The sequence below is a fragment of the Macaca fascicularis genome, chromosome X (genome assembly GCF_037993035.2).
Source record: "Macaca fascicularis isolate 582-1 chromosome X, T2T-MFA8v1.1".
Lineage (NCBI taxonomy): Eukaryota > Metazoa > Chordata > Mammalia > Primates > Cercopithecidae > Macaca > Macaca fascicularis.
In genome coordinates, this window is record NC_088395.1 from 18,382,589 (window position 1) to 18,410,483 (window position 27,895).

General features: G+C 38.8%; 1 protein-coding gene across 5 annotated transcripts in view; it reads left to right on the forward strand.

The window, feature by feature from the left end:
- The window catches only part of CDKL5 (cyclin dependent kinase like 5), a 202,763-nt gene that overhangs the window by 83,411 nt on the left and 91,457 nt on the right, over positions 1–27,895 (forward strand). For all 5 annotated transcript variants that reach the window (XM_045383851.3, XM_045383850.3, XM_045383849.3 and 2 more), the window contains one exon: positions 2,228–2,262. In XM_045383851.3, coding sequence (XP_045239786.1) covers positions 2,228–2,262 — 35 coding nt within the window. The remainder of the gene's footprint in view (positions 1–2,227; positions 2,263–27,895) is intronic.

Sequence of the window (27,895 nt, forward strand, 5' to 3'; positions counted from 1 at the left end):
TAAAAACTCATTCTCAGTGTCTTGCCTACCATCTGTTCTGGAATAGCCTATTTGATTTTTCAAAAGTATTAGAATTAAAGACCAATGTAATAAAGCTGCTGACTGGAGAAGGCTAGCATATAGGGTGTAACAAGATTAGAATGTTCCAGATTCTGGGCCTAAGTTTTTCTGGATTATAACTAGTTTTTCTCAGTATAGCCATAGGTGATCATCTTCTTTGGGACTGGCTCAAAATTACCAGACTGATATATATATATAGATCTGATATATATATCTCAGAATCTGTTACTTTAAGTTGTAATCAGAACCACCATTGCTGTATGTTTCTTTCTTTGGAAATCACCTCACATATTTTTTTGGCTAGGATATACATATAAAGTACATAAAAATCTTTCGCCAGGCACGGTGGCTCGTGCCTATAATCCCAGCACTTTGGGAGGCTGAGGTGGTGGATCACAAGGTCAAGAGATCCAGACCATCCTGGCCAACATGGTGAAACCCTGTCTCTACTAAAAATACAAAAATTAGCTGGCTGTGGTGGTGGGCACCTGTAGTCCCAGCTACTCAGGAGGCTGAGGCAGGAGAATTGCTGGAACCCAGGAGGCAGAGGTTGCAGTGAGTGAGCTTGTGCCACTGCACTCCAGCCTGGTGAGAGAGCGAGACTCACAAACAAACAAAAAAACCTGTCAAGCAAACTCTACATTCTTGTAGTTTAGACAGGGTATTTTTCACCCCATAGAAAAACTGACATAGACAGAGAATTGAACAATTGCCTGGCAATTGTGAAGTTAAGTTAGATGGTTATAATGGCTGGTTCTATGCTAACTCTGATAATAGGATTCATCCATCTCTACCAAAGTGAGGGAGACTTGTTCAGGTCCCATAGACTCTGCTGGAGACACATTTCCTAATTTTGTATCCCTGAAGCCCCCTTCTCATAGATGAATGCAAGCTTGCCAGTCTGCTAATGTTAATGTTCTTGATGTTTCTGTAAAGCTCAGCTATCATTCATGACATTTTGATTCTCTTAGTTAGATTTTTCACAATATAATTTTAACCTCAGTTTCCTGGGTACCTCGCTGTCAACTCTGTTCTACTTCTAAGGAAGAAGTTTATTGCCTAGATAATAGGATAAGTAACCCCAAAGGTGTTTACTTGTTGAAATACACCAAAGACGGTGGGAGTGCTTGTGGCCTTTGTGCATGAACTGAGTCTTTATTTATGGCAAAAGTTAGCAAATCCTACCAGCTATTAATTGGAATACTGAGGCCTGGACTACCTTGCCAGTCAGGAGAGACATTCAGCTGGATGTGGTGGTGCATGCCTGTAATCCCAGCACTTTGGGATGCTGAGGTGGGAGGATCGCTTAAGGCCAGGAGTTTGAGACCAGCCTGGGCAACATAGTGAGACCATGTCTCTACAAAAAAACTTTAAAAACAAAACAAAACAAAAAAGAAGAGGGGCATTTCAATATCCTAGAGGAAGATTTTAATGTCTTCTAGAACAGAGAGTGTATTTGGTGGGCTCTGTGCTTGAGCTTACTATTGGGATGTCATTAGCGCTTAAGGATTTTTTTGTTTGTTTGTTTTCGCGCCCAGGCTGGAGTGCAGTGGTGCGATCTAGGCTCACTGCAACCTCTGCCTCCTGGGTTCAAACAATTCTCCTTCCTCAACCTCCTGAGTAGCTGGGATTATAGGCACCTGCAACTATACCCAGCTAATTTTTGGATTTTTAGTAGAGATGGGTTTTCACCATGTTGGCCGGGCTGGTCCCGAACTGAACTCAGGTGATCTGCCAGCCTCGGCCTCCCAAAGTGCTGGGATTACAGGTGTGAGCCACTGTGCCTGGCCTAGCTCTTAAGTTTTAAGTTCCATAGAATTTTCTGAGTTAATTTTCATTTATTCTCCAAGTTCTTGAGACCAAATCTTGTCTTCATAAATGTATAAGCCTACATTTAAACATATTGCCAGTGAAATTTTCTTTGAAAAGAAACATTTAAAAATACTTGTTGGAGGAAATGACTTGTCTATACTCTTTATAATAAATGTATAATAAAGTATGTTCCATTTGTATGTGGCTCATTACTGCATTATCACTATAGAATCTTGTCACTTTAGTGGTCATTATTATAACACTGAGAAGCAATGTCAATATAGCAGAGCTTTGATTTCTTCAAGACCTGTAGTTTGTATGCATGCCCTTGATTGTTTACTTCTTTTTATTATAGGAGCCTATGGAGTTGTACTTAAATGCAGACACAAGGCAAGTACATTATTTTTAAAAAGAAATATCTGTATATGTTTAACTGTTTTGAAGCTAATGTAGTGCTCTGTGCATGTGGGCATGTACAGGTTGAACATTCCTTATCTGAAATGCTTGAGACCAGAAATGTTTTGGATTTTTTCAGATTTTGGAATATTTCCATATATATAATGAGATACCTTGGGGATGGGACCCAAGGCTAGACACGAAATTCATTTATGTTTCATATATACTTACTACATATAGCTTGAAGGTAGTTTTATGCAATATTTTAAATTTTTGCCTAAAACAAAGTTTAAATACTTATATGTGGAATTTTCCACTTGTGGCATCATATCGGTACTCAAAGTTTTGTATTTTGGAGCATTTTGGATTTTTGAATTAGGGATGCTCAACCTGTAATAAAAACTCTGGTTATGATGATGTTGTTTAATGAAGTGGAATTAATATGTGAATGCTGCCAGAAAGAGACTACTTTTAGGTAAGCTTGATCATGGCTGGGTAGTCCTTAGTTCTTAGCAATCACGTGCTTTTTTTTTTTTTTTTTTTTTTCAACTGACCTATGCCATGCACCTCATAATGACATTTAGGTCAACAGTGGACAGCGTATACGATGGTGGTCCCATAAGATTAAAGATATGGTATTTTTCGTTTAGATAAAAAACATGTTCAGATACACAAATACTTGTCATTGACTATGGTACTCAGTAAGGTAACATGCTGTACAGGTTTGTAGCCTTGGAGCAGTAGGCCATACCATGTAGCCTAGATGTGTAGTAAGCTATACCATCTAGGTTTGTGTAAGTATACTCTATGATGTTTGCGCAGTGATAAAATCACCTAATGACATATTTTTCAGAATGTATTCTTGTCATTAAGTGATGCATGACTGTGTAAGTGAAAAGCTGCCTAATGGGAAAAGAGAAAAGGTGGTGGGATGGGAAGAAGAAAGCAGGGCAGTGACAGATTTAATTTATGTTCAAGTACTTATGAGCAAAGAGAAGTTTTTTTTTTTTTTCATGTAGACCCATTAACTTAGATTGCTTGATGCATTTGAATCCAGATTTTGAAGGGTAATAAGGTAGGTGTTTAGATATGAGCTAGGACTTAGGATAATAGTGTAGATTATGATTACTGGCTATAGTTGATTACCCTTGAACAGCTGTGAAATGAACCTTACTGGAAATTATTTTACTGTGATAATAATCACAAATTATTCAGAGAAGTTATTTGAAGTTTCCATAGCTGTTGTTCAGTGGTAAGCATGTTTTACTAGGAGAGTAACTTTCAGATGGCAAGTGTTGAAACTGTAACAAACATTAGTTTAAATATTTTTCTATTATGGCATACCTAGTCTGAGTATTTGGCTTCATTTGCATATAATTTGTTAAGACGAAGGTTTTAAGTTTTTTCGTGATATTTTAGAATGATATAATTTATGTCTATGATGATTTTAGCAATTTAACCCAAAACATTTAAACTCCTGAATCTGTCATCTATTGAAAATAATATGTGTGTGTATGTATGTAAATACGCACACAAATAAATAAAGATGATACTCTTATATTTGCTTTTCCTTTTGTACAAAATACCACCTGCCTTTTGGATTTAAGCCTTCGTGACAGTTAATGTATTTTTGTGTTTAGATCACAGATCTCTTACTTCCATGCAGTGGCTTTTGTATTCTTCTTGAAATTGGATGTTTGAACTATTTTATGTGAATAATAGTTATCTGAAGATCTCTTTGCCATTAAATTTTCAAAAATGGTTTGAATACTATTGGTTCTTGATTAAGGATGATGAAGAATTTAAAACAATAAATATAATAAATTTAGCACCTTGAACACCTTGCTAAGAAATGTTATTGTAGTTTGAAATTAAACAAATGAAAACCTCCCTAATAAAATGCTAAATGCTATACTTTTAATGACTTGCCTTTAGTTATAAATTTCTGAAGCTTAAAAAAAATTCCTGGGTGGATATTACTTGGGAGAAATAGGTTATTAGTTTCCAAGTTAAATTTGACTTTTTCCCGAACATAAAACCTCCTTTTATACAATGGCTCTGTTTATGCAACATTGCAAATGGAAGCTTCAGTTCTTCTAATCTTGGGTTTTAAAACTCAAAGATTTATGAGATATATACATACCTTACATATGTACATACACATATGCATATATATATTATACATATACGTATATCTGATATATATGACACATCATGTACAGAGTCCAAATGTTTTCTCCTAGTCATTGTCCTACTTCAACCTGTGACCTTTTTCTCTATACTTTCTTGTAACTTTAAGCTCTCCCTCTGCCTTTTATATAAAAATAGTTTATTATTTAAATATATTGTTTTTATCTTTCTATTTACTCATTTGTTAAAATGGTTGTTTCGTATACCTGGCTCTCAAAACACACACTGTTAGTGCCAGCAGGATGGGCCCAGTGTGAAAGTGGATGAGAATGGACATCTCTGCTCTTAGGAAACCAACTCTAAATGTGAACTCTGATTTTTAGTTACTGTGTATAGGGCACTTTGAATTACAAGGATAAATAAACCATACTTTTCTTGCCTTTATATGGCTTATGGTCTGTCTGAAGAGATAGAAGAATAGATACTTAAAAAAAAAAAAAAAAAAAAAAAAAAACACAACACAAGCCTGTGAGGTTGCTGCAAATGAGATACATCTAAAACATTTCTCTCTTTGCTGTCCTTCACTACATGAGGTCACACACCAGCTCTTTAAGTGTTGTTGATTTCTCCTTGCATGTGTCTAAAAAGATATCACTGGATGGAAAATTTAAAGCATAAATTAGTGCCTATCTCAGAGTATTATAAAACTCTTTTTTAGAATCTGCAGCTGTTTAGTCATTAGGCTTGTTATAGATAGTATATCCTTTTCCCAGCTAAAATCAGACCTTCAAATCTATATTCCATTATCCAAAAATAGAGAATTTGATGCTTCTGGTAAGATTGACGCTTTAGGGTCAAACAACGGATTGTTATGAAACTCATATTATAATTAAAAATGTATATAATCTTCCCGATTGTACTTATATATAATCAGGCCAATATATTTTGCATACCTTTAAAAATTTAGTGAAATGTTTATAAAAATGTCTAAGTCAGGTCTGTGTGATTGTTTATGCATAAATTGGGTATCTTTTTGAAAAGGTTGACTGTGGGTGTATATATAAATAAATAATTCTTAGCATGTTTTATATTTGTACAAGTGTAGAAGAAAGTCACTGTTTTAATCTGTGTACTGTTGCAATAATTGAGAGATCATGTTGACAAATAGGTGTATTTTGTCTTTTGTGCATAGAATATGATGTTGGGCTGATCCAGACCAAAGATTATACTTCCTAATTTACTGAAATTAATGCTGCTCAATTTCAAAGCAAAAATATAGCTCGTACAATTTTTTTTGACAGCTAAACAAAATTAAGCTGTATGTATTTATTGTATATATAATAAGTTGTTATATATACACATTGACGTGCATATGAAATCTCTTAGCAGTGACTAAGCTTCTTTTTAGGACTCATTATGACTACTCACATTTGAAAGATGTTCTAGGCCGGGCACAGTGGCTCACACCTGTAATCCCAGCATGTTGGGAGGCCAAGGTGGGCAGATCACCTGAGGTCAGGAGTTGAAGACCAGCCTGGCCAACGTGGTAAAACGCAGTCTCTAGTAAAAATACAAAAATTAGCCGGGCATGGGGGCGCATGCCTTTAGTCCCAGCTACTCGGGAGGCTGAGGCAGGAGAAGCACTTGAACCTGGGAGGTGGAGGTTGCAGTGAGCCAAGATCACACCACTGCACTCCAGCCTGGGCAACAGAGAGAGACTCTGTTGCAAAAAAAAAAAAAAAAAAAAAAAAAAAAAAGATATTCTGGTTTGGACCTTTACCCTGCAGATATGCATAGTTAATTATCTTTTTATTTGTATGCGTGTTTCTGTTCCCCCCTCCTCCCCGCAGACGAAGTCTCTCTCTCACCCAGGCTGGAGTGCAGTGGTGTGATCTCGGCTCACTGCAACCTCCACCTCATGGGTTCAAGCGATTCTCGTGCCTCAGTCTCCCGAGTATCTGGGACTACAGGCATGCACCACCATGCCCGGCTAATTTTTGTATTTTTAGTAGAGATGGGGTTTCATTACATTGGCCAGGCTGGTCTCAGACTCTTGACCTCAAGTGATCTGCCCACCTCCACCTCCCGAAGTGCTGGGACTACAGGCGTGAACCACCGCACCCAGCCTTGTGTGTCTGTTTTAAAGTGCCTATGAGATAGGCATGTTTTATAGCATGGTTTTCTTAGCAAAAACCCAAAAAGGTCATGCTTACAACAAGGCAAGGATAATTGAATGGGGTTGAAATAAAGACATTCAATTAGAGCTTGAGGAAAGTGGGCTTATACAGCTTGATAGAGAGAGGCTGGAGGGTGATGCTCATTGAGCCCAGGACAGGAAAGTGGTGATGCATATAATTCATTTCCTGTGACTGTGGTTGACTTATGAGAAGTTTTTGTTTGTTTTGAAGCAGTAGGTGACATATGCTTTTGAGATAGCTGGTTATACAAAGCTGTGAACATCCAACATTGGAGTACAGCCTGTAAGTGTTCAATAAATAATAATCTTACATTAGAGGACTGAAGATGAAGGATGCAGTAGAGAGCTGTTGCAGAGTAGCAGGGACCTGGTACTTGTGGAGGGATGAAAGATGATCCCAGGGACTTGAATGTGGTAAACTAGAAGCTTTGGTATTATTTATCTGACTGGGAAACTTATAAAAGATATATGAGTTTGGGGGGAGAAATAATGAGTTTGGCTTTAATAAAGAATAAAAATGGCAGCAGAATATAAAACCTAATATTAACAAATACTACCTATTGAGCATCTACCACATACTAGACACTCTGCTAGATGTCTCAATCACTACAACAAGATAATTCTATTCTTAGCCTCATTTTACAGATGAGGAGACTGAGTCTCAGAGGGTCTATGTAATAGGGCCAAAATCATGTGGCTGATAAATTGTGGAACTAGGCTTTGATCTGACTCCAGAAATAGGTAACTTGAGCATGAGATAGGAGCTGTCTCGTCTCGTCTCATCTCGTCTCTTCTCTTCTCTTCTCTTCTTTTCTGTCTCTGTCTGTCTGTCTGTCTGTCTGTCTGTCTCTCTCTCTCTCTCTCTCGCCCAGGTTGGAGTGCAGTGGCACCATCTCTGCTCACTGCAACCTCTGCTTCCCGGTTTCAAACAATTCTTGTGCCTCAGCTTCCCGAGTAGCTGGGATTACAGGCATGAGCCACCATCATGCCTGGCTAATTTTTGTATTTTTAATAGAGATGGGGTTTCACCATGTTGGCCATGCTGATCTTGAATTCCTGACCTCAAGTGATCCACCTCCCTCAGCCTCTCAAAGTGCTGGGATGACAGGCGTGAGCCATTGTGCCTGGCCTACTTTTTTTTTTTTTAATTGCTAAACAATTTTAAGAAGATACTTGAGGAAAAATATCTGTCTCCTCTTAGAGAGGCACTCATAGAGAACCATTGTGTGTGGTTTCTGCTCTTGTCCTGGGTTTTGTTGCTGACCCAATTAATTGTAGAACAGTGTCTGGAACACTGAAATAGTCTCACCCAAATTCTAATTCTTTGTATTTTAATATTTTGTATTTGAGATTTTGCTAGACTGTTGATACCGGAAAAACTACAAATGCTGCTGTTGTCTTTTTTTTTCTAGTAAGATAGGGTCTCACTCACTATGTTGACCAGGCTGGTCTCGAACTCCTAGCCTCAAGCAGTCCTCCCATCTTGGCCTCCCAAAGTGCTGGGATTACAGGCATGAGCCACTTCTGTTGTCTTTTTATCTATTAAAGAAATTGTGTCATTTTCCATGCTGATCTGACTGTGGGTGTGTGTGTGACGGAGTTTTGCTCTTGTTACCCAGGCTAGAGTCCAATGGCACAATCTCAGCTCACTGCAACCTCCACCTCCTGGGTTCAAGTGATCTCCTGCCTCAGCCTCCCGAGTAGCTGGGATTATAGGCATGCACCACCACACTGACTGATTTTTTGTATTTTTAGCAGAGACAGGGTCTCACCATGTTGGTCAGGCTGGTCTTGAACCCCTGACCTCATGTGATCCACAACGCCTGGGCCTCCCAAAGTGCTGGGGTTACAGGCATGAGCGCCTGGCCTGACCTGACCTTTTTAGGGAACTAGAAGAGTTTTGGGCCTTTGCAAGCCTCCTGTTTGCCTTTATCCTCATCATCCGAATCTACATTTAGTTTATTGTTTGTGAGTTTTTTAGTAAACAGAGTAAGGGATTAGTCATGTTAGAATTAGTATTACCTCTTTCTACTCTGAAAACTTTCCCTCATTCCTCCTTTTTACAGTGATTCAGTTCCTAAATCATCATTTCCCCTCTCTCTTCTAGAGGATGAATTGGCTGGAATGCTTTTCCAGTTTACCACTTTCAAATCCTTGGGATTATCTTTCATCCCTCTTCAGGGACTGAGTCCCTGCTACTCTGCAACAGCTCTCTACTACATCTTTCATCTTCAGTTCTCTAATTTAACATTCTTATTTATTGAATACTTATAGTTAACTTTAAAGTCCTTTTATGGTAATCATAAAAATATAATTAATTCAAAGAAGAGAACATCTCTTCTGCACTATAAGGTGAATAATTTCATTAGTCTCTGATAAATGTGCTTGAGTGATTTATACTAGCTCCTTAATGCCACTTTTCTTCAAAACTTCAGAAACAAAAATGAGTGTGAATCTTTTTTCCCCCTACAGGCCTGCAATATATATGCACTGATTAACAAATATCTATATAGTGGAAACTCTTGAGTAATTTAAGCATAGCTCTTTATCAGTTGTTGAAACTACTTCAAAGGAGTACATGGATCCCAGCACTTTGGGAGGCCAAGACAGGTGGATCACCTGAGGTCAAGAGTTCGAGACCAGCCTGGCCAACATGGTGAAACCCCATCTCTACTAAAAATACAAAAAAAATTGCTGGGCATGGTGCCAGATGCCTATAATCCCAGCTACTTGGGAGGCCAAGGCAGAATCGCTTGAACCCAGGAGGCAGAGGTTGCAGTGAGCGGAGATTGGGCCACTGCGCTGCAACCTGGGCGACACAGCGAGACTCCGTCTCAGAAAATAACAAAGTAGTACATGGTGATCTATTTCTACATAAAAAGTAATCCAACACTGATTTACTGTGTAATTAGAAGCTGTAGTTCATATTTTGCAATTTAAAGGTGACTTTCATATATTAAAGCATTTTAATTTTTAAAAATCGACTTTTTTTTTTTAAAGCTACTTCCTGTACTTAAAACACTGTGTTCTAGGCATGGCATTATAAAGTAAAATTCAACCAGACATCTAAGAAAAATCTATTGAATGCCTATCAAATATCAGGCACTTAGCTAGGCACTGACTGCAAAAAAACAATAAGATGTAATTCTTACTTTTAAGGAATTTAACATGGATAAATTAACAAATATAAAGTCATGTTTTCTTTTTTCTTTTTTGAGAAAGAGTCTTGCTCTGTTGCCAGGCTGGAGTGCAGTGGCACAATCTCGGTTCACTGCAACCTCTACCTCCCAGGTTCAAGTGATTTTCCTGCCTCAGCCTCCCGAGTAGCTGGGACTACAGGCGCCCGCCACCACGTCTGGCTAATTTTTTTATTTTTAGTAGAGATGGGGTTTCACCATGTTGGCCAGGATGATCTCAATCTCTTGACCTCATGATCTACCCTCCTCGGCCTCCCAAAGTGCTGGGATTATAGGTGTGAGCCACCGTGGCCCAAGCCCAGCCTTAAAGTCGTGTTTTCTGTTCTCAGGAAGTTTAACATATAGTTTGGGAGAGGTAAATTTGAGATAAGATGGTAGTTGACATGATAGTGTGAAACCTTCCCCCCCGCTTTTTTTTTTTTCCCCAATAAATTCTCCATTGAAGTCTGCTTTAGGAAAAACTCATGTCAATAATAGAGTAGGGCATGGGTGGTGGGGAAGCATTTCCCAGAACCCCACATGAGAACTACCATAAAGCTGGGGATAGAGTTAAGGAGTAACATTATTAGCTGATAATGGACTGAATGAGAATGGTATAGTGAGAACCTCTGTTTTACCTCTGTGTGTCAGAGGGCCCAGAATCCTTGGTGTGGTAATGATGGATTGTAGAACCTTCCCCAAATGGCACAGCTGAAAGTTGATCCAGGAGGCCCAAGTCATTGCTGTTAAGACTCTACCATATTAGGATGGGCAGGAGAACCTTCCCTAGCTGTATAGGTCTGGAGCTGGCAAACTACTGCCTGTGGGCTCTATTTTATAAATAAAGTTTTGTTGGAATGCAGCCACAGTCATTTAAGTATTTTTTGTGCATGCTTTTGCAATACAATGACAGTTGAGTAGTTGCGATAGAGACAGACCCACAAAGCCTGAAATATTTATTATCTGGCTTTGTATAGAAAGAGTTTGCTGACTTCCGATATTGAACAAGCCTTAACTAGGAGAATATTGTGGGAACAGCGTAGTGGCCTTGGTGAACCACAGTCTCAATTTCTATTTGACTCTTTGCCCTTGGTGCTCTAAGAGCCTGAGGAATAAGGTTAATAATGTGGGGGACTTCAGTGAAAATTACTTTTCCGTTGATCGGGACTTGAGTAAATCCTTTGAATGGCTGGGCAGGAAGTTTTGTATTGGTTACCTCTTTCACATGTCAACTCTCACAGCAGAGATGTGGAATTTGCTGGGTACTGGACATACAGAGACACATACAGTCTATTTACCTTCTGTCACATCACTGGCCTGCATAGTGCCCTTTCCACCCAAAGATGAATACGAAGAAAATAGTCCTCATTGAGACTGAAAAAATTCTTCAGCTCAAGAGAAGGACATTCTCATAAATATGAAGAGATTTATGAGTGTAAAATTCTTTGGAGAAAAATATGTGAGATTCAAGGGAACGTAAATAAGAAATTAAGGTGAAACAGTTAACTTTCGTTTCAAGTGCCTCTTGTCTTCCAGGCATTGTGCTAGCTGCTTTATTTTCGTGTCTCTTTCAATCCTCATAATAACCATCAAAGTTAGAAGGAATTATCCTCCTCTTATGTGGGGGAAACTGGTGCTCAAATAGGTTAATTTCCTGAAGGCTATACAAGTTAGTAGATGGTTGAGCCAGGAATTCATCACATTTTAGGCTCCCCCTTTTTTTAAAAAATTGAGATAAAAGTCACATAACATAAAATTAACCACTTTAAAGTATACAAGTATGTGACATTGAGTACATTCATAACGTGCAACCACCACCTCTTACAAGTTCCAAAACATTTTCATCACCCCAAAAGAAAACCCTGTACTCATTACCCACCATTTTCCCTTGCCTCTGGCAACCACCAATCTGCTTTCTGTATTTACCTATTCTGGATATTTCATATAAATGGAATCATACAAATCATACAACATGTGGCCGTTTGTGTTTGGCTTCCTTGACCTATGTTTTCAAAGTTCATCCACGTTGTAGCATGTAACAGTACTTCATTCCATTTTATGCCTGCATGATACTGTTTCGTGTTGTATGAATATACCTCATCTTGTTTATCTTTTCATTGGTGATGGACATTTGAATTGTTTCTACCTTTTGTCTGTGAACATTCATGTACAAGTGTTGTTTGAGTTTCTATTTTCAGTTCTCTGGGGTGTATACCCCAAAGTAGAGTGGAAATGCCATGTTTAATTTTTTTGAAAAATTGCTTAAACTGTTTTCAACAGCAGCTGCCCTACTTTCCATTCCCACCAGCAATGTATGAGAGTTCCAATTTCTCCACATCCTCACTAACTCTTGTTTCTTCCTTCTCCTCCTCCTTCTTATTGTTGAGACACAGTCTCACTCTGTCGCCCAGGCTGGAGTGCAGTGGCTCCTTGCAACCTCCGCCTCCCAGGTTCAGGTGATTCTTGTGCCTCAGCCTCCCGAGTAGCTGGGATTACAGGTGTGCAAGCCACCATGCCTGACTAATTTTTGTATTTTTAGTAGAGATGGGGTTTCGCCATGTTGGCCAGGCTGATCTCAAACTCCTGGCCTCAAGTGATCCACCTGCCTTGGCCTTCAGTTGTCCCAGCACCTGGATTTGTTGAAGAGATCATTCTTTCCCCATTTACGGGTGCTAGCACCCTTGTTGAAAATCAGTTGGCCATAGACATGCGAGTTTGTTTGTGGACTCTCACTTTTATTCCATTGGGCTATGTGCCTGTCTTTATGTCAGTACTTCACTGGTTTGATTACTATAGATTTGTAGTAAATTTTGAAATTCGGAAGTGTGAGTCTTCCAGCTTTGTTCTTCTTTTTCAATACTATTTTGGCTATCAAGGGCTCCTTGCAATTCTGTATGAATTTGAAATTTTTTTTTTCTTCATTTCTGGGAAAAAAAAGCTGTTGGAATTTTGATAGAGATTGCATTGACTCTGTAGATTGCTTTGAGTAATACTGTCATCCTAACTATAAATTCTTCCAATCCATGGGACCTTTCCATTTATTTAAGTGTTTAACTTCTTTTAGCAATGTTTTGTAGTTTTCCGTGTACTAGTCTTTTACCTCATTGGTTAGATTTATTCTTAGATGTTTTATTCATTCAGGTGCTTTTTTTGTTTTTGAGGCAGAGTCTTGCTCTGTTGCCCAGGCTGGAGTTTTGTTTTGTTTTGTTTTGTTTTTTGAGACAGAGTCTTGGTCTGTTGCCCAGGCTGGAGTGAAGTGGTGTGATCTTGGCTCACTGCAACCTCTGCCTCCTGGGCAAGGTTGAGGCAAGCAATTCTCATGCCTCAGCCTACTGAGTAGCTGGTATTACAGATGTACACCACCACACCCAGCTAATTTTTATATTTTTAGTAGAGACAGGGTTTTGCCATGTTGGCCAGGCTGGTCTCGAACTCCTGGCCTCATGTAATCCACCCACCTTGGCCTCCCAAAGTGCTAGGATTACAAGCATGAGCCACCACGCCTCTCTGCTCTTTTAAATGAAATTGCTCTGTTAATTTCTTTTTTGGATTGTTTGTTGCCAGTACATAGAAATATTACCAATTTTTTTTTTTTTTTTTTTTCTGAAACAGAGGCTCTGTCACCCAGGCTGTAGTGCAGTGATGTGATCTCGGCTCACTGCAACCTCTGCCTCCCGGGTTCAAGCCATTCTCCTGGCTCAGCACCCCCATGCAGCTGGGATTACAGGCAGGTGCCACCACACCCAGCTAATTTTTGTAGTTTTAGTAGAGACAGAGTTTCACCATGTTGGCCAGGCTGGTTTCGAACTCCAGACTTCAAGTGATCTGCCTGCCTTGGCCTCCCAAAGTGCTGGGATTACAGGTGTGAACCACAACACCCGGCCCCAGTTGTTTCTTGTTTTTTTTTTTTTTTAAATTGTGGTAAAATATATGTAATATAAAATTTGCCTTTTTGTTGTTGTTGTTGTTGTGTTGAGACAGAGTCTCGCTCTGTCCCCCAGGCTGGAGTGCAGTCGCGTGATCTCGGCTCACTGCAGACTCTGCCTTCTGGGTTCATGCCATTCTCCTGCCTCAGCCTCCAGAATAGCTGGGACTACAGGCGCCTGCCACCACACCCAGCTAGTTTTTTTTTTTTTTTTTTTTTGTATATTTAGTAGAGATGGGGTTTCACTGTGTTAGCCAGGATGGTCTCAATCTCCTGACCTCGTGATCCACCCACCTCAGCCTCCCAAAGTGCTGGGATTATAGGTGAGCACCCGACCCCTTTTTAACTATTTCTAAGGCCACAGTTTGACATTAATTGTATTCACAGTGTTACGTAACCATTACTACTAAGTATTTGCACAATTTTTTCATTACCTCAAACAGGAACTCTCTGCCAATTAAGCAATAGCTCTCTAATTCCCCCATCCCCAGTAGTAGTAACTTCCAATCTACTTTCTGTCTCTATGATTTTTGCCTATTCTAGATATTTTATATAAGTGGAATATTACAGTATTTGTCCTTTTGTGTCCGATTTCTTTCACTTAGCATGATGTTTTCAAGGTTCATTCATATGGTGTGTATCAGAACTTCATTCCTTTATATGGCTGGACAATATTGGAACAACATATAACAATATTATATGGTTGAACCTTGAAAGCATTATGTTCATTGTATATGTATACAACGAACAAAATGTGGTATATACATGTAATTAGATATCATCTATTACCATTGAGTATTCATGCTGTTACCTCTGGGCTTTATAGATGTTCTTTATCAGGTTGAGGAACTTGCCCTCTATTTCTAGTCTTCTCATCTGCCATGGATATGATATGTGGGGGGAAAATGTACACCACATTTTGTTTATCCATTCATTTCTTCGTGGACACGAGTTATTTATACCTTTGGTTATTATGAATAATGCTGCTATGAACATTCACATACAAGTATCTGAGTCCTTGTTTTCAATTCTTTTGGATATATACCTAGGAGTAGCATTGCTGGCTCATATGGTAATTACATGTTTAATATTTTGGGGCCTACTGGTTTTTGTGTTTTGATCTTGTATTATGCAACTTTGCTGAATTTGTTTATTCTAATTGTGTGTGTGTGTGGATTCTTTAGAATTTTCTCTATATGAGGTACCATCTGTGAATAGGGGTAGTTTTACTTATCCATTTACAGTTTGGACACCTTTTATTTCTTCTTCTTGTCAAATTGCTCTGGCTAGAACTTCCAGTGCTATGTTGAATAGAAGTGGTGAAAGTGGGCATCTTTGTCTTGTTCCTGATCTTGAGAGGAGGGGTTTTAGTCTGTTACCATTGAGTATTCATGATGTTAGCGGTGGGTTTTTAAAATGTCCTTTAACAGGTTGAGGAAGTTGTCCTCTATTTCTAGTCTTCTCATCTGCCATGGATATGATATGTGGGTAAAGGTAGATAGGCAGTTTAAAATGCACAGTGTTATCATAAAGCAGCTGTCTCTTTCACCAAGCCTTCCTCTGGTTGTTGTGAGTTTTTGAATAGTTGCAGAGTTGTGGAAAAGTTGATTCTGATACTTTTTGCCAGCTCATTAGTTGTTTTTGTGGAGGGACAGAGTCCTAGATTTCCCAGTTCTGCCATTTTCCGTGCTAACACTCTCTAGTTATGTGTTCTGCACATATTTTTTTCCAGTCTGTGGCATGTCTTTTCATTCTTATAATGGTATGTTTACCAAAGCAGAAGTTTTTAATTTTAATGAAGTCCTACTTAACAAGTTTGTCTTTCATGTACAGTCCTTTTGGTGTTACATTTGAAACCTCATTGCCAAACTGAAGGTCACCTAGATTTTCTAGGTTATCTTCTGGAAGTTTTATACATTTGCATTTTACATTTAGGTGTATGATCTGTTTTGAGTTAGTTTTTGTGAAAGTTGTAAGGTCTGTGTCTAGATTCTTTCTTGTGCATTTGGACATCTAGCACCGTTTGTCAAAAAGATTGTTTTCTCCGTTGGATTGCCCATGCTCCTTTGACGAAGATCTGCTGATTGTATTTGTGTTGAGTCTATTTTTTGTTTATTGGTTTGTTTGTTTTAGGGATGGGGTCTTGCTTTGTCATCCAGGCTGCAATACAGTGATGCAATCATGGCTCACTATAGCTTCAAACTCCTGGGCTCAAGTAATCCTCCCATCTCAGTCTCCCAAATAGTTGGGACTACAGGCGTATGCCACCACGCCTGGCTAATTTTTATATTTTTAGTAGAGATGGGGTTTCAGCATATTGATCATGCTGGTCTTGAATTCCTGACCCCAGGTGATCCACCGGCATCAGCCTCCCAAAGTGCTGGGGCTACAGGCATGAGCCACTGTGCCCGGCCTAATTTTTAAATTTTTTGTAAGGACAGGGTCTTGTATGTTGACCAGGCTGGCTCTTGAGTCTGTTTTTGTGCTTTATTCTGTTCCATTGATGTCTGTGTCTATTTTGCACCAATACCATATTGTCTTGATTACTGTAGTTTTATATTATCTTCAATGGGAGTAGTAGTATCAGTCCTCTCACTTTGTCATTCTTCAGTATTGGGTTGGCTGTTTTGGGCCTTTTGGTACAACCTTTGACTTTAGTTTGTCAGTATTCACAGAATAGCTTCTAGGGATTTGGATTGGGATTGCATTGAATCTACAGATTAAGTTGAGAAGAATTGACATCTTAACAATATTGAGTCTTCCCCCCCCCTTTTTTTTTTTTTTTTTTTTGAGATGGAGTCTCACTCTGTTGCCCAGGCTGGAGTGCAATGGTGCGATCTCGGCCCACTGCAACCTCCACCTCCCGGGTTCAAGTGATTCTCCTGTCTCAGTCTCCTGCATAGTTGGGATTGCAGGCTCCCACCACCACGCCTTGCTAATTTTTGTATTTTTAGTAGAGACGGGGTCTCGCCATGTTGGTCAGGCTGGTCTCGAACTCCCGACCTCAGATGATCCACCTGCCTTGGCCTTCCAAAGTCCTGGGATTATAGGCGTGAGCCACCACGTCTGGCCACCAATATTGAGTCTTATAATCCATGAACACGAAATCTCTCTCTATTTATTTAGATCATCTTTGATTTCTTTCCACAGCAATGAATAATTTTTCACATACAGATCCTGCAAATATTTTGTTAGGTTTATACCTTAGTACTATTTTTGGGGTGCTAATATAAATTGTATTGTGTTTTCAGTTTCAAATTCTAGTTGTTCTCTGCTGATATACAGGAAAGTAATTGACTTTTGTATGTTAACTTTGCATCATGTGACCTTGCTATAATTGTTTATTAGTTCCAGGTTTTTCTTTTTCTTTTTTTTGTTTTTGTGGGTTCTTTGGGATTTTCTACATAGACAGTAATGTCATCTGTGAACAAAACAGTTTTATTTCTTTCTTCCCAATTTGTATATCTTTTCTTTCCTTTTCTTGTCTTACTGTATTTCTTATGACTTCCAGTACAGTGTTGAATATGACTTATGAGGTGGGGCATCCTTCTAATCTTAAGGGGAAGGCATGCAGTTTCTTGCTGTTAAGTACCGATAATGTTAGGTTTATGTAGATGTTCTTCATCAACTTGAGGAAGTTCTTCTCTATGCCTAGATTGCTGAGAGGTTTTTTTTTTTTTTTTTTTTTTCTTAAATCAGTAACAGAGATTGAGTTTCAAAAAATGCTTTTCTGTATCCATTGATAAGACCATGTAATTTTTCTACTTAGCATGGTGGTGGTGGTATATTACATGGCTTGATTTTGGAATGCTGAAGCAGCCTTTCTTTTTTTTTTTTTTTTTTGAGATGGAGTTTCGCTCTCGTTGCCCAGACTGGAGTGCAGTGGCGTGATCTTGGCTCACTGCAACCTCCACCTCCCCAGGTTCAGGCGATTCTCCTGCCTCAGCCTCCCGAGTAGGTGGGATTACAGGCATCCGCCACCATGCCTGGCTAATTCTGTATTATTAGTAGAGATGGGGTTTCTCCATGTTGGTCAGGCTGATCTCGAACTCCCGACCTCAGGTGATCCGCCTACCTCGGCCTCCCAAAGTGCTGGGATTACAGGCATGAGCCACTGCACTCGGCCCTGAAGCAGCCTTTCATACCTGGTGTATAGTTGTTTTCATAGATTGGTGAATTTGATTCCCTTAATATTTGTTGTGCATTTTTGCATTTATATTTATGAGAGGTATTGGTCTGTAGTTTGCCTTTTGAAAAATTTATTTAGCTTATTTTGGTATTAGGATGATGCAGACCTCATAGAATGAGTTAGGAAGTATTCCTTCTGCTCCTGTTGTCTGGAAGAGATTGTAGATAATTGGTATAATTTCCTAAATGTTTGCTAGAATTCACCAGTGAAACCATGTAAGAATGGAGCTTTCTTTTTTGGAATGTTAATAATTATTGATCCATTTTCATAGATACAGGCCTATTCAGATTATTAATTTCTGTGTAAATTTTGGTAATTTGTATGTTTCAAGGAATTGGTCCATTTTATCTAAGTTGTCAAATTTTTAGGCATAGATTTATTTATAATAATCTGTTATTTTCCTTTTAATGTCCATGTGATTTGGTAGTGATGACTCTTCATTCAAATCTGATGTGAATAATTTGTGTTTTTTTTTTTCTCTTGGTTAATTTGGGTAGAGGTTTATCAGCTTTATTGATTTCAGAGAAACAGCTTTTATTTTTATTGTTGATTGTTTTCAGTTCATTGATTTCTACTGTCATTTAAAATTTTTTTTCTTCTCCGTGTTTTAGGCTTAAGTTGCTCTTCTTTCTTTTCTTTCCTAAGTTAAAGCTTAGATTATTGATTTTACGTCTGTTTTCTAATAACACACTTGATGCTATAAACTTTTCTCTAAGTGCTGCTTTCACAGTATTGCACAAGTTTTGACTTGTATTTTTATTTAGTCCAAAATATTTTAAAATTTCTCTTGAGACTTCTTTGACTCATGTGTTATTTAGTAGTTTGTTGTTTATTCTGTGACTATTTTGAGACTTTCCAGTTATGTTTTTGTTACTGATTTCTATTTTAATTCCATTGCGGTATGATGGCATACTTACTAGTATAGCTACACATTTATTAAGGTATGTGTTATGGCCCAGTTGTGGTCTATCTTGGTGATTGTTCCATGTAAGCTTGAGAAGAATGTGTATTCTGCTGTTACTAAAGTGTGATATAAATGTCAAGTAGATCCAGTTGCTCCATGGTATTGTTCAATTCATAGATATCCATACTCATTTTTTTGCCTGCTATATCGGTTACTGAAAGGGGCTATTGAAGTGTCCAACTATAGTAGTGGGTTTGTCTATTTCTATTTGCAGTTATATGAGTATTTTCCTCATGTATTTTGATGCTGTCTAGTTTGGTACATTCATATTAAGGATTGTTATGTCTTCTTGGAGAATTTTGCATTTTGTAATGCTCTTCTTTATCCCAGTGATTTTCCTTGTTCTGAAATCTGCTTTGTCTAAAATTTATGTAACTACTTCAGCTTCCTCTTAATTAGTGTTAATGTGGTATAATTTTATCCATCCCTTTACTTTTATCCTATCCCTTCCTTCCCTCCCTCCCTCCCTCTCTCTGTCTCTCTCTCTCTCTCTCTCTCTCTCTTTCTCTTGCTTTGCTTTGCTTTCTGTTTATTTATTAATTATTTTTAGATACAGAATCTTACTCTGTTGCCCAGCCTGGAATGCAGTGGCACAATCATGGCTCACTGCAACCTCTGCCTCCTAGGCTCAAGCGATCCTCCCACCTCAGCCTTCTGTGTAGCTGGGACTACAGGTGTGCACTGCCATGCCTGGCTAATTTTTTGTATTTTTTGTAGAGACGGGGTTTTGCCATGTTGCCTAGGCTGGTCTCGAACTCCTGGGCTCAAGTGATCCTCCCACCTCGGCCTCCCGTAAGTGCTGGGATTATAGGCATGAGCCACCACGCCTGGCCCATTTCTTTATATTCATTTTTTTAAATCTACTCTGATAATTTAACTGGTGTTCGGAGGCCATTCACAGTTAAAATGATTATTAATATAGTTGAATTAATATGAACCATGTTTATAACTGATTTTCTATTTGTTGTACTTACTTTTTTTTTTTTTAATCCCCTCTTTTTCTGCCTTCTGGTTTTAACTGACCATTTTACAGGATTCCATTTTCTCTCCTGTTTTAGAGTGTCCATTATACTTGTTTTTACTTATTTTTTTTTTTTTTCGGTCATTGCCCTAGAGTTTGCAGTGTACATTTACAACTTATCTAAGTACACTTTCAGATAACTCTATACTGCTTCTTGAGGACTGTAGGTACCTTTTACTAGAGTATTTGAACTTCTTCCTCCAGTCCCTTATAACATTACTATTATTCATATTGCTTATCCATATGCTATACTCAGTCAATAATAGTTACTATTATTATTTTGAACAGTTATCAGTTAAGAATAGGAAAAATAGATTTTATCTTAACTGCATTTATTCCTTCTCCAATGCTCTTTTCTTTCTGTAGATCCCAGTTTCTTATCTATATAATTTTGCCTTCTCTCTGAAGAACTTTTTAAAGCATTTTTAAAGGGCGGGTCTACTGGTGACAAATTCATTCAACATTTGTTTATCTGAGAAACTCTCCTTCAGTTTTGAAGGATCATTTCACTGAGTAACTTTGAGGTAGAGTTTTTTTTTTTTTCTTTCAACATTTTATAAATATTTCACTCTACTTTCTTACTTGCATGGTTTCTGACAAGACGTCAGATGTAGTTCTTATCCTTGTTCCCTATAGGTGAGGTGTTTTTTTTCCTCTGGTTTCTTTCACAGTTTTCTCCTTGTGTTTAGTTTTGTGTAGTTTGAATATGATGTACTTAGGTATAGATCTTTTGGTATTTATTCTGCTTGGTCTTCTCTGAGTTTCCTGGATATGCATTTTGGCACCCTTAATTTTGAAAGACTCTTTGCCGTTATTCTTTCAAATATTTCTTCTCCCTTGTCTCACTTTTCTCTTTGTATTCCAATTATATATGTTACACCTTTTGTAATTTTCCCATAATTCTTGGATGTTCTATTCTGCTTTTTAAAATTCTTTTTTTTCACCGGGCACGGTGGCTCATACCTGTAATCTCAGCACTTTGGGAGGCTGAGGCGGGCGGATCACAAGGTCCAGAGATTGAGACCATCCTGCCCAAGGTGGTGAAACCCCGTCTCTACTAAAAATACACACAAAAAAATTAGCCGGGTGTGGTGGCGCACGCTTGTAATCCCAGCTACTCAGGAGGCTGAGGCTGGAAGAATTGCTCGAACCTGGGAGGCAGCAGAGGTTTCAGTGAACCGAGATCACACCACTGCACGCCAGCCTAGGCGACAGAGTGAGACTCTGTCTCAAAAAAGAAAAGAAAAGAAAAATTCCTTTTTTCTCTTTCCATTTTAGTTTTGGAGGTTTTTACTGACATATCTTACAACCTAGTGATTTTTTTTCCTCAGCTATGTCCAGTTTACTGTCAAGTCCTTTAAAAGCATTCTTCATTTTTGTTACAGTGATTTTGACTTCTAGCATTTTATTTTAATTCTTCCTTAGAGTTATGTATGCTTATATTACCCATCTGCTCTTGCATGCTGTCTACTTTTCCCATTACAGCCCTTAACATATTAATCACAGTTATTTTAAATTCCCTATCTGATAATCCCCAAGTCTGTGCCATATCTGAGTCTGGTTCTAATGCTTACTTTGTCTCTTTAGACTATGCTTTTTCTTGCTTTTTGGCATGCCTTGTAATTTTTTTTTAAGCTGGATATGATATATTAGGCAATAGGAACTGAATAAATAGGCCTTTAGTGTAAGGTTTTATGTTAATCTGTCTAGAAGCTAGGTCATGTTTAATGATGTAGGTATAGATGCCAGAGGCTTCAGTTTCCTCTAGTACCTTTGTTATTTTATTTTTCCTAGCCTGTTGTCTGTGGGTTCTCCTAAGAACTCCTTTATAAATATTGAATCTGTGTCTTGCAACTCTTTCAGTTGTAATTCCCTGTTAATGTACTGGAGCTCTGTTGACATGATGGGAAGAGTATGGCGAAGGGAAAGTGTTCTATAATCTCATTCTTTTGTAAGACCTGAGTCTTTGGCTACAACCTTCAGAAGTGTTTCCAGCCACCCCGCTTCCCTCCTTTTCTTCTGTTAGATGAAACAAGAAGGCTAGAGGGACTGGACACTAAGGCTCTGGTAAATTTTCTCTTGGAGTGTTGACCTTTGTTATGAAAAACATTCTGACCTTATTTCAAAATGGTTACCTTTCCCTTAGGCGTATTTCAAAGTGGTTACTTTCTTCCTCTCCCTACCTAAAAGAAGAGGAGATTTTTATTAGATCTTACCCCTGGGTGTATTTCAAAGTATTTTTCCTTGCGTCTTACACAAAAGGGGAGGAGTTTTTTCTTGGGTCTTCATAGTCAGAACCTGGTGAGATTTCCTGGAGGTAAAACTGCAAGAACTTAGAGGGCCTCCTAAGATTTAGTCCCCAGGAGTTCTCACTCACAAGCTAGTCGCAGCCTCTGTCAAAATTGTCATTTAAGTTTTCTTACTAGTGTATGATTCCAGTGCCTTCTGCTCCAGGTAAGCTTATCTTGGATGTGATTCTTTGTATTTGCCTGTTTCTCTAGATTTCAGCTCTGACCTCAATTCTATAAATTCAAGAAAAGTTGCTGATTTTCAATTTGTTAGGGTTTTTTCTTAATGTAAGGACAGGAGTGATGGCACTGTATGGGTTGATGCTGAAACTGGAAGTCCTGTTTACATATTAAAATTGGAAATATCTTGTCCAGTTTATAAGTAATATTCAGCAAGAGGTTTTTTACCTTTCCTGTGAACCATTTTCTTAGCTGAAATGACTCATTCCCAGTTATTTTCATCCTTTTGAATTTCAAATCTCTGTATTTTCATATGCTTAGTAAGAACTTTTTCAGAACAAAATATTTGGAAAACTTAAGAACTTTATGTAGTTCTTGCAAATGGCTACTAACTTTACCCTAAAGAAACTAGAATTATTACACCTTTTGATTTCCTTTTTTCCCCTACAGCATTTTTTTTTAACCTTCTATAAACCATGCTCAGGTAGTTCTGGTGATTATTTTCTTCACTTATTTCTCCTCACTTATTTTTGAAGAAGAACTCAGTTTTCTAAGGCACTTTGAAAGCTCTAGAGACCAAGCACGGCTTAAATTTGAAAAACTAATGAGAATAAATGTGAAACTCTTATGCTGCCAATGGTTTATTTTCAATTAACCTTGAAAAATGTATTAATTATAAACTATAGATCGTGGTGACTTTAGCTTAATAGGATTAGTTTGAGAATCTGTGCGATAGAGGACAATTTGGCTAAAATGTGTTATTTAAGCAACCAAGAAAGTACTGTATGTACTTCAAAGCCTTATAATTTGATTACTGGCTACAAATTTGCATTTTGGGAGACTTCAGTTCTTATCCTTGGATAACAGTCGTAACTAACCTTGGTCATTTGAGACATAAATTTCGTTAACCTTGCTTCTTTTTTAGGGTTCATTTTAAGTTTTATTTTTCTCACTGAATGTACTGTGAGAAATAGCCATTAAACCAAGAAACAAATTAACAGTATATTTAAAGATCACTTATTGGTTAGCAGATTAATGTGTTTACTTTAATAAATATTTTCTTCTTATTTGATTAAAATGGATATTTGTCTTTGAGAATTAAATATATTTTTAAAAGAATTAAAATGTTAAATAAAATGTAATTTTTTTGTTTTTTTACTCTATGAATGCAATTTTAATATACTAAATAAAATTTGTTTTAAAATGATTTGCTGTACTGAAAGGATTTGGTTGAAAATAATTAATTTTTGCTATGTATAATCAATTAGCTGTGGCCCATTTTAAAATAGATCTATTTGTGTAGCATGCTCTGAATTAGAGACAGAAACCTTTTACTATGCTTTCGCTTGGAGACCTTTATTATAAAGAAATAAGGGCTGTAGAGTGGAAATGGATGAAGACTAGCAGGTCTTCAGGAGTGGCATGCTTATGAGTTATGCACCATGCCAGGTTCCACCACCCTCAGCAGATTTGTGGGTGGTATCAGTGTTGCTCCTCCTGAAATGTTTTTTTTTAAGAACTCTTCTTTTTTTTTTTTTTTTGAGACGGAGTCTCGCTCTGCCGCCCAGGCTGGAGTACAGTGGCCGTATCTCAGCTCACTGCAAGCTCCGCCTCCTGGGTTCACGCCATTCTCCTGCCTCAGTCTCCCGAGTAGCTGGGACTACAGGCGTCCGCCACCTCGCCCGGCTAGTTTTTTTGTATTTTTTAGTAGAGACGGGTTTCACCGTGTTAGCCAGGATGGTCTCGATCTCCTGACCTCATGATCCGCCCGTCTCGGCCTCCCAAAGTGCTGAGATTACAGGCTTGAGCCACCACGCCCGGCCAAGAACTCTTCTTATATTATAACAGTACCCTAGAAGAAACCCACAAGAATGAATACAATGTATAGTAATATAGTCTTAATAAAATAGCTTCCATGTGCTAACAATTCAACTGAAGATAGATGGTCTACATTCAGTAAATACATATTTAAGTTAGAACCCCTGTTGTCAGGGACTTGACCTCCAATTCCCAGATTATGAGGGAGCAGCAGCTCATTTTTTGTTCTCATCTTACTACTTCATGCTAACTGGGCTGGCAGCTAGCCTTGGAAAATGCCACTTCATTCACTGAAGCATTCAGTGCCACAGTGCCAGGATTGATTGCCTGTTCCTCTCTCCAGAGATTCTTAGGACCAGCCCCATCATTCTTGACATCCTCTTAATTTTTGTCACCACCAAAACTCACTGGCCATCTGTTAGCACAGAATACCTATCCTTGTGCTGCTCTGTAGGTTCCTCAGTCTGATCCAGTTTCCTCCAACCCTCCCACTGGCTCCTAGAGCTCTTGAACAGCCATTCATAATTTCTCCCATGGCCTCAGTCTTGCCCCAGCATCACAGTGTAATCTCACTTTCTGTCCCTGGTTCTCTGCTGCTGCCAAATGGATGCCTGAAGGTAGCTCCCACTGGCATCAGTCTCAGGCTATGCTGTTTCTTCCTTTGCCTACTACCTGGTAACTTCACTGCCTGCCTTTTAGTTCCTTGAATACAGTGAGGTCTTCACTCTTAAAAATCTTTGCACAGGCTGCTTCCTTCGCCTACAGCAATTTTCTCACTCTTTTGGCCTGGCTGACCCTATCCAGTCTGATCTGGGTGTCTTCGTGTTGTCCTCTGCTGGGGCCTTCTATTTGTTTTTTTCTTGGCACTTAATTAAATTTGAAGTTGTATATTCACTTGCTCACTGAGCCTTTTTTCTGGATTCCATGATAGATATTTTTCCTCACATTTCTGAAATTGTGATGTACACTGGATTTCTTGATTCCTTTCTGAGTGGTAGGTAAAATAATGGTTTATCTTACAATTATCTTACAATTATCAATGAAATACTGTACTTTTAATTATTGTTTCCCCTGGTTGATTGTGAGTTCCACAAGTATAGGAATTCCATTTTACTCACCAATGAACCAGTGCCTAGCACAGTACCTGGCACCTGGGAGGCTCTAAATAAATACTAGTTGAATGAGTATCATTATCTGTTTGGGAGATTTTGGCCCTAATTTTCTCAAGATGAATTAGTCAGTGTGTAAGTATGAATTGTTAATTCAGTTTCTGTTGTTGAATCATTGTTTTCGACATTGCTTTATTCTGAAATTGAAAGAGACCTTTAGATTTGTCTATTTTGTTCCTCCATCTATGTAACTTGCCCTATTATAGGTATATGTACATCCTTGTTTAGAATTATTCACCTTGCATGAAAATGAATTCACATAAACTTCTACCTGGTGTGAGCAATTTTCTTTCATTAGGGAGAAGGAGCGAGGAAGGTACCAAACAGCAGCAGACTTTTGAACTTGAGACAGTTTTGGCTGCTTCAACTTAACTTTTTTCATTTTACTTAGTCCCTCAATGAGTACAATCATTTGGCATGCCTACTTCACTTTTTTTAAGTGAACTAACAGCGAACAGGCAACATGGGTGACTGGAGTGCCTCAGGCACCTCCTAGAGAAGGTTCAAGCTTAGTCCCCAGCTGGAGGTGAGGTGTGGCTCTCAGTGCTTTTCATTTCCCGAATCCTGCTCCTGAGTACTGCAGTTGAGTCAGCCTGGGATGATGAGCAGTTTGCTTTTCATTGTAACACTCAGCAGCCTGGTTGTGAAAATGCCTGCTATGACCAGTCTTTGCCAATCTCTCATGTATGCTTCTGGGTTCTGCAGATGATACTTGGGTCTCTGCCCCCACTCTTGTACCTGACACACGTGTTCTATGTGATGTGAAAAGAAGAGAAGTTGAACAGGCAACTGGGAGAACTCGAAGTTGCCCAAATTGGTGATGTCAGTGTGGAGATGCACTTGCAGGGAATTTAAATAAAGAAGTTCAAGTGTGGCCTTGAGAAACATGGAAAGGTGAAAATCCCAGGGAGCTTGCTGTGAACGTGTACCATCGGTGTTGTCTTCAGGCCTCTGTTTGAGGTGGCCTTCCTGATGATCCCGTGGTCTGTCTACGGGTTCAGCCTAAGTGTGGTTTACACTCGCAAACGAGATCCTTCCCCACATTAAGCGGACTGCTTCCTCTCTTGGCCCCGGAGAAAAGCACCTTCATCATCTTCATGCTGGTGGTGTCCTTGGTGTCTCTTGCCTTGAACATCATTGCGTTATTCTGTATCTCATTTAAGAGCATTTAAGGATCATGTGAAGGATCAGGAGAGGGATACACCTGGCCTACAGAGTCCCTCCAATGGCTCTATATCACTCTTCCTCTCTCCACCATGTACCTTCCTGGGGACAAGCTAGTTCCTGGAGAAAGAAACAATTCCTCTTGCTGTAGGCACAACAAGGAAGTGAGCAAAACCCTTCTAGTTACAGTGCATAACAAGATTGAATGGAGCAGGCAGGAAGTACCACCTCTGACTCCCAGTCTTTTGATTTCCCTGCTGATAAACAGAATTCTTAAAAACAAAAACGTAGATACTGGGCACTAGCCATGGTAGGCCAGCAGCCATCCTGAAGAGCCAGAAGTCATGCCAGCAGCAGCCTGATTACCTAGAGATCAAGATGCATACTTGGAAGCGTTATGTTTCTGCTTGATTGTTTAAGAGAAGGAAGGCACAGTAGAAAGCGCACCTTTGCCCCAGTGGAGGTGGTACTCAAAAACCTCAGTCGCGAGACTTAGGAGACACAAAGAAGACATTAGACTACCAGGGTTCCTGTACAATGAGAAATACTAATTTGCTTAATATTTGATAGTAAACTACTATCATTTTTAGCTTTATTGCATGCAATGTAGACCTAGTTCATCATATTACAAGTTCTAGAGAGTGTTATTTATTCAATACGGTTTTTTTTTTTTTTTTTTTTTTTGGAGACAGAGTCTTACTCTGTCACCCAGGCTGGAGTGCAGTGGCGTGATTTCCGCTCACTGCAACCTCCACCTCCCGATTTAAGTGATTCTCCTGCCTCAGCCTCCTGAGTGACTGGGATTACAGGCATGCGCCACCACACCTGGCTAATTTTTGTATTTTTAGTGGAGATGGGATTTCACCGTGCTGGCCAGGCTGGTCTCGAACTGCTGACCTCAGGTGATCTGCCTGCCTCAGCCTCCCAAAGTGCTGGGATTACAGGCGTGAGCCACCGTGCCTGGCCTCAATAAAGTTTTAAGAAAGCAACCTACGTGTCTCCCTCCTGAGAGCTTCTGGCTGCACTGATCTTTTCTAGACTTTTAAACTTTTCATTGGCACATCTTCATTTAAGCAAAATAAGCTAGAATCAGAATTTTAGAAATGAAATTGCAGTGACTACATTACAGAAAGTTTTAATATTAACATCTTTAATTGTATGTAGCAGGATCACACATATACCCATTACTTTCAAATGTGCAAAAACTGTAGCTTTTTTTTTTTTTCTTTTTCTTTTAACTGTTCTACTTTTCATCAGAAGCTTCTTCCCACCCCAGGGCACTGGAGGGAAGGAGAAGACACAGACAATTTAAACATTAAACCTGCCCATCCAGCATCTTGCTGTGACAGTTTAAACAGTCTCATTTGGAAAACTCAGTCTCTTGGCTAAATTTCCTTCTCATAAAC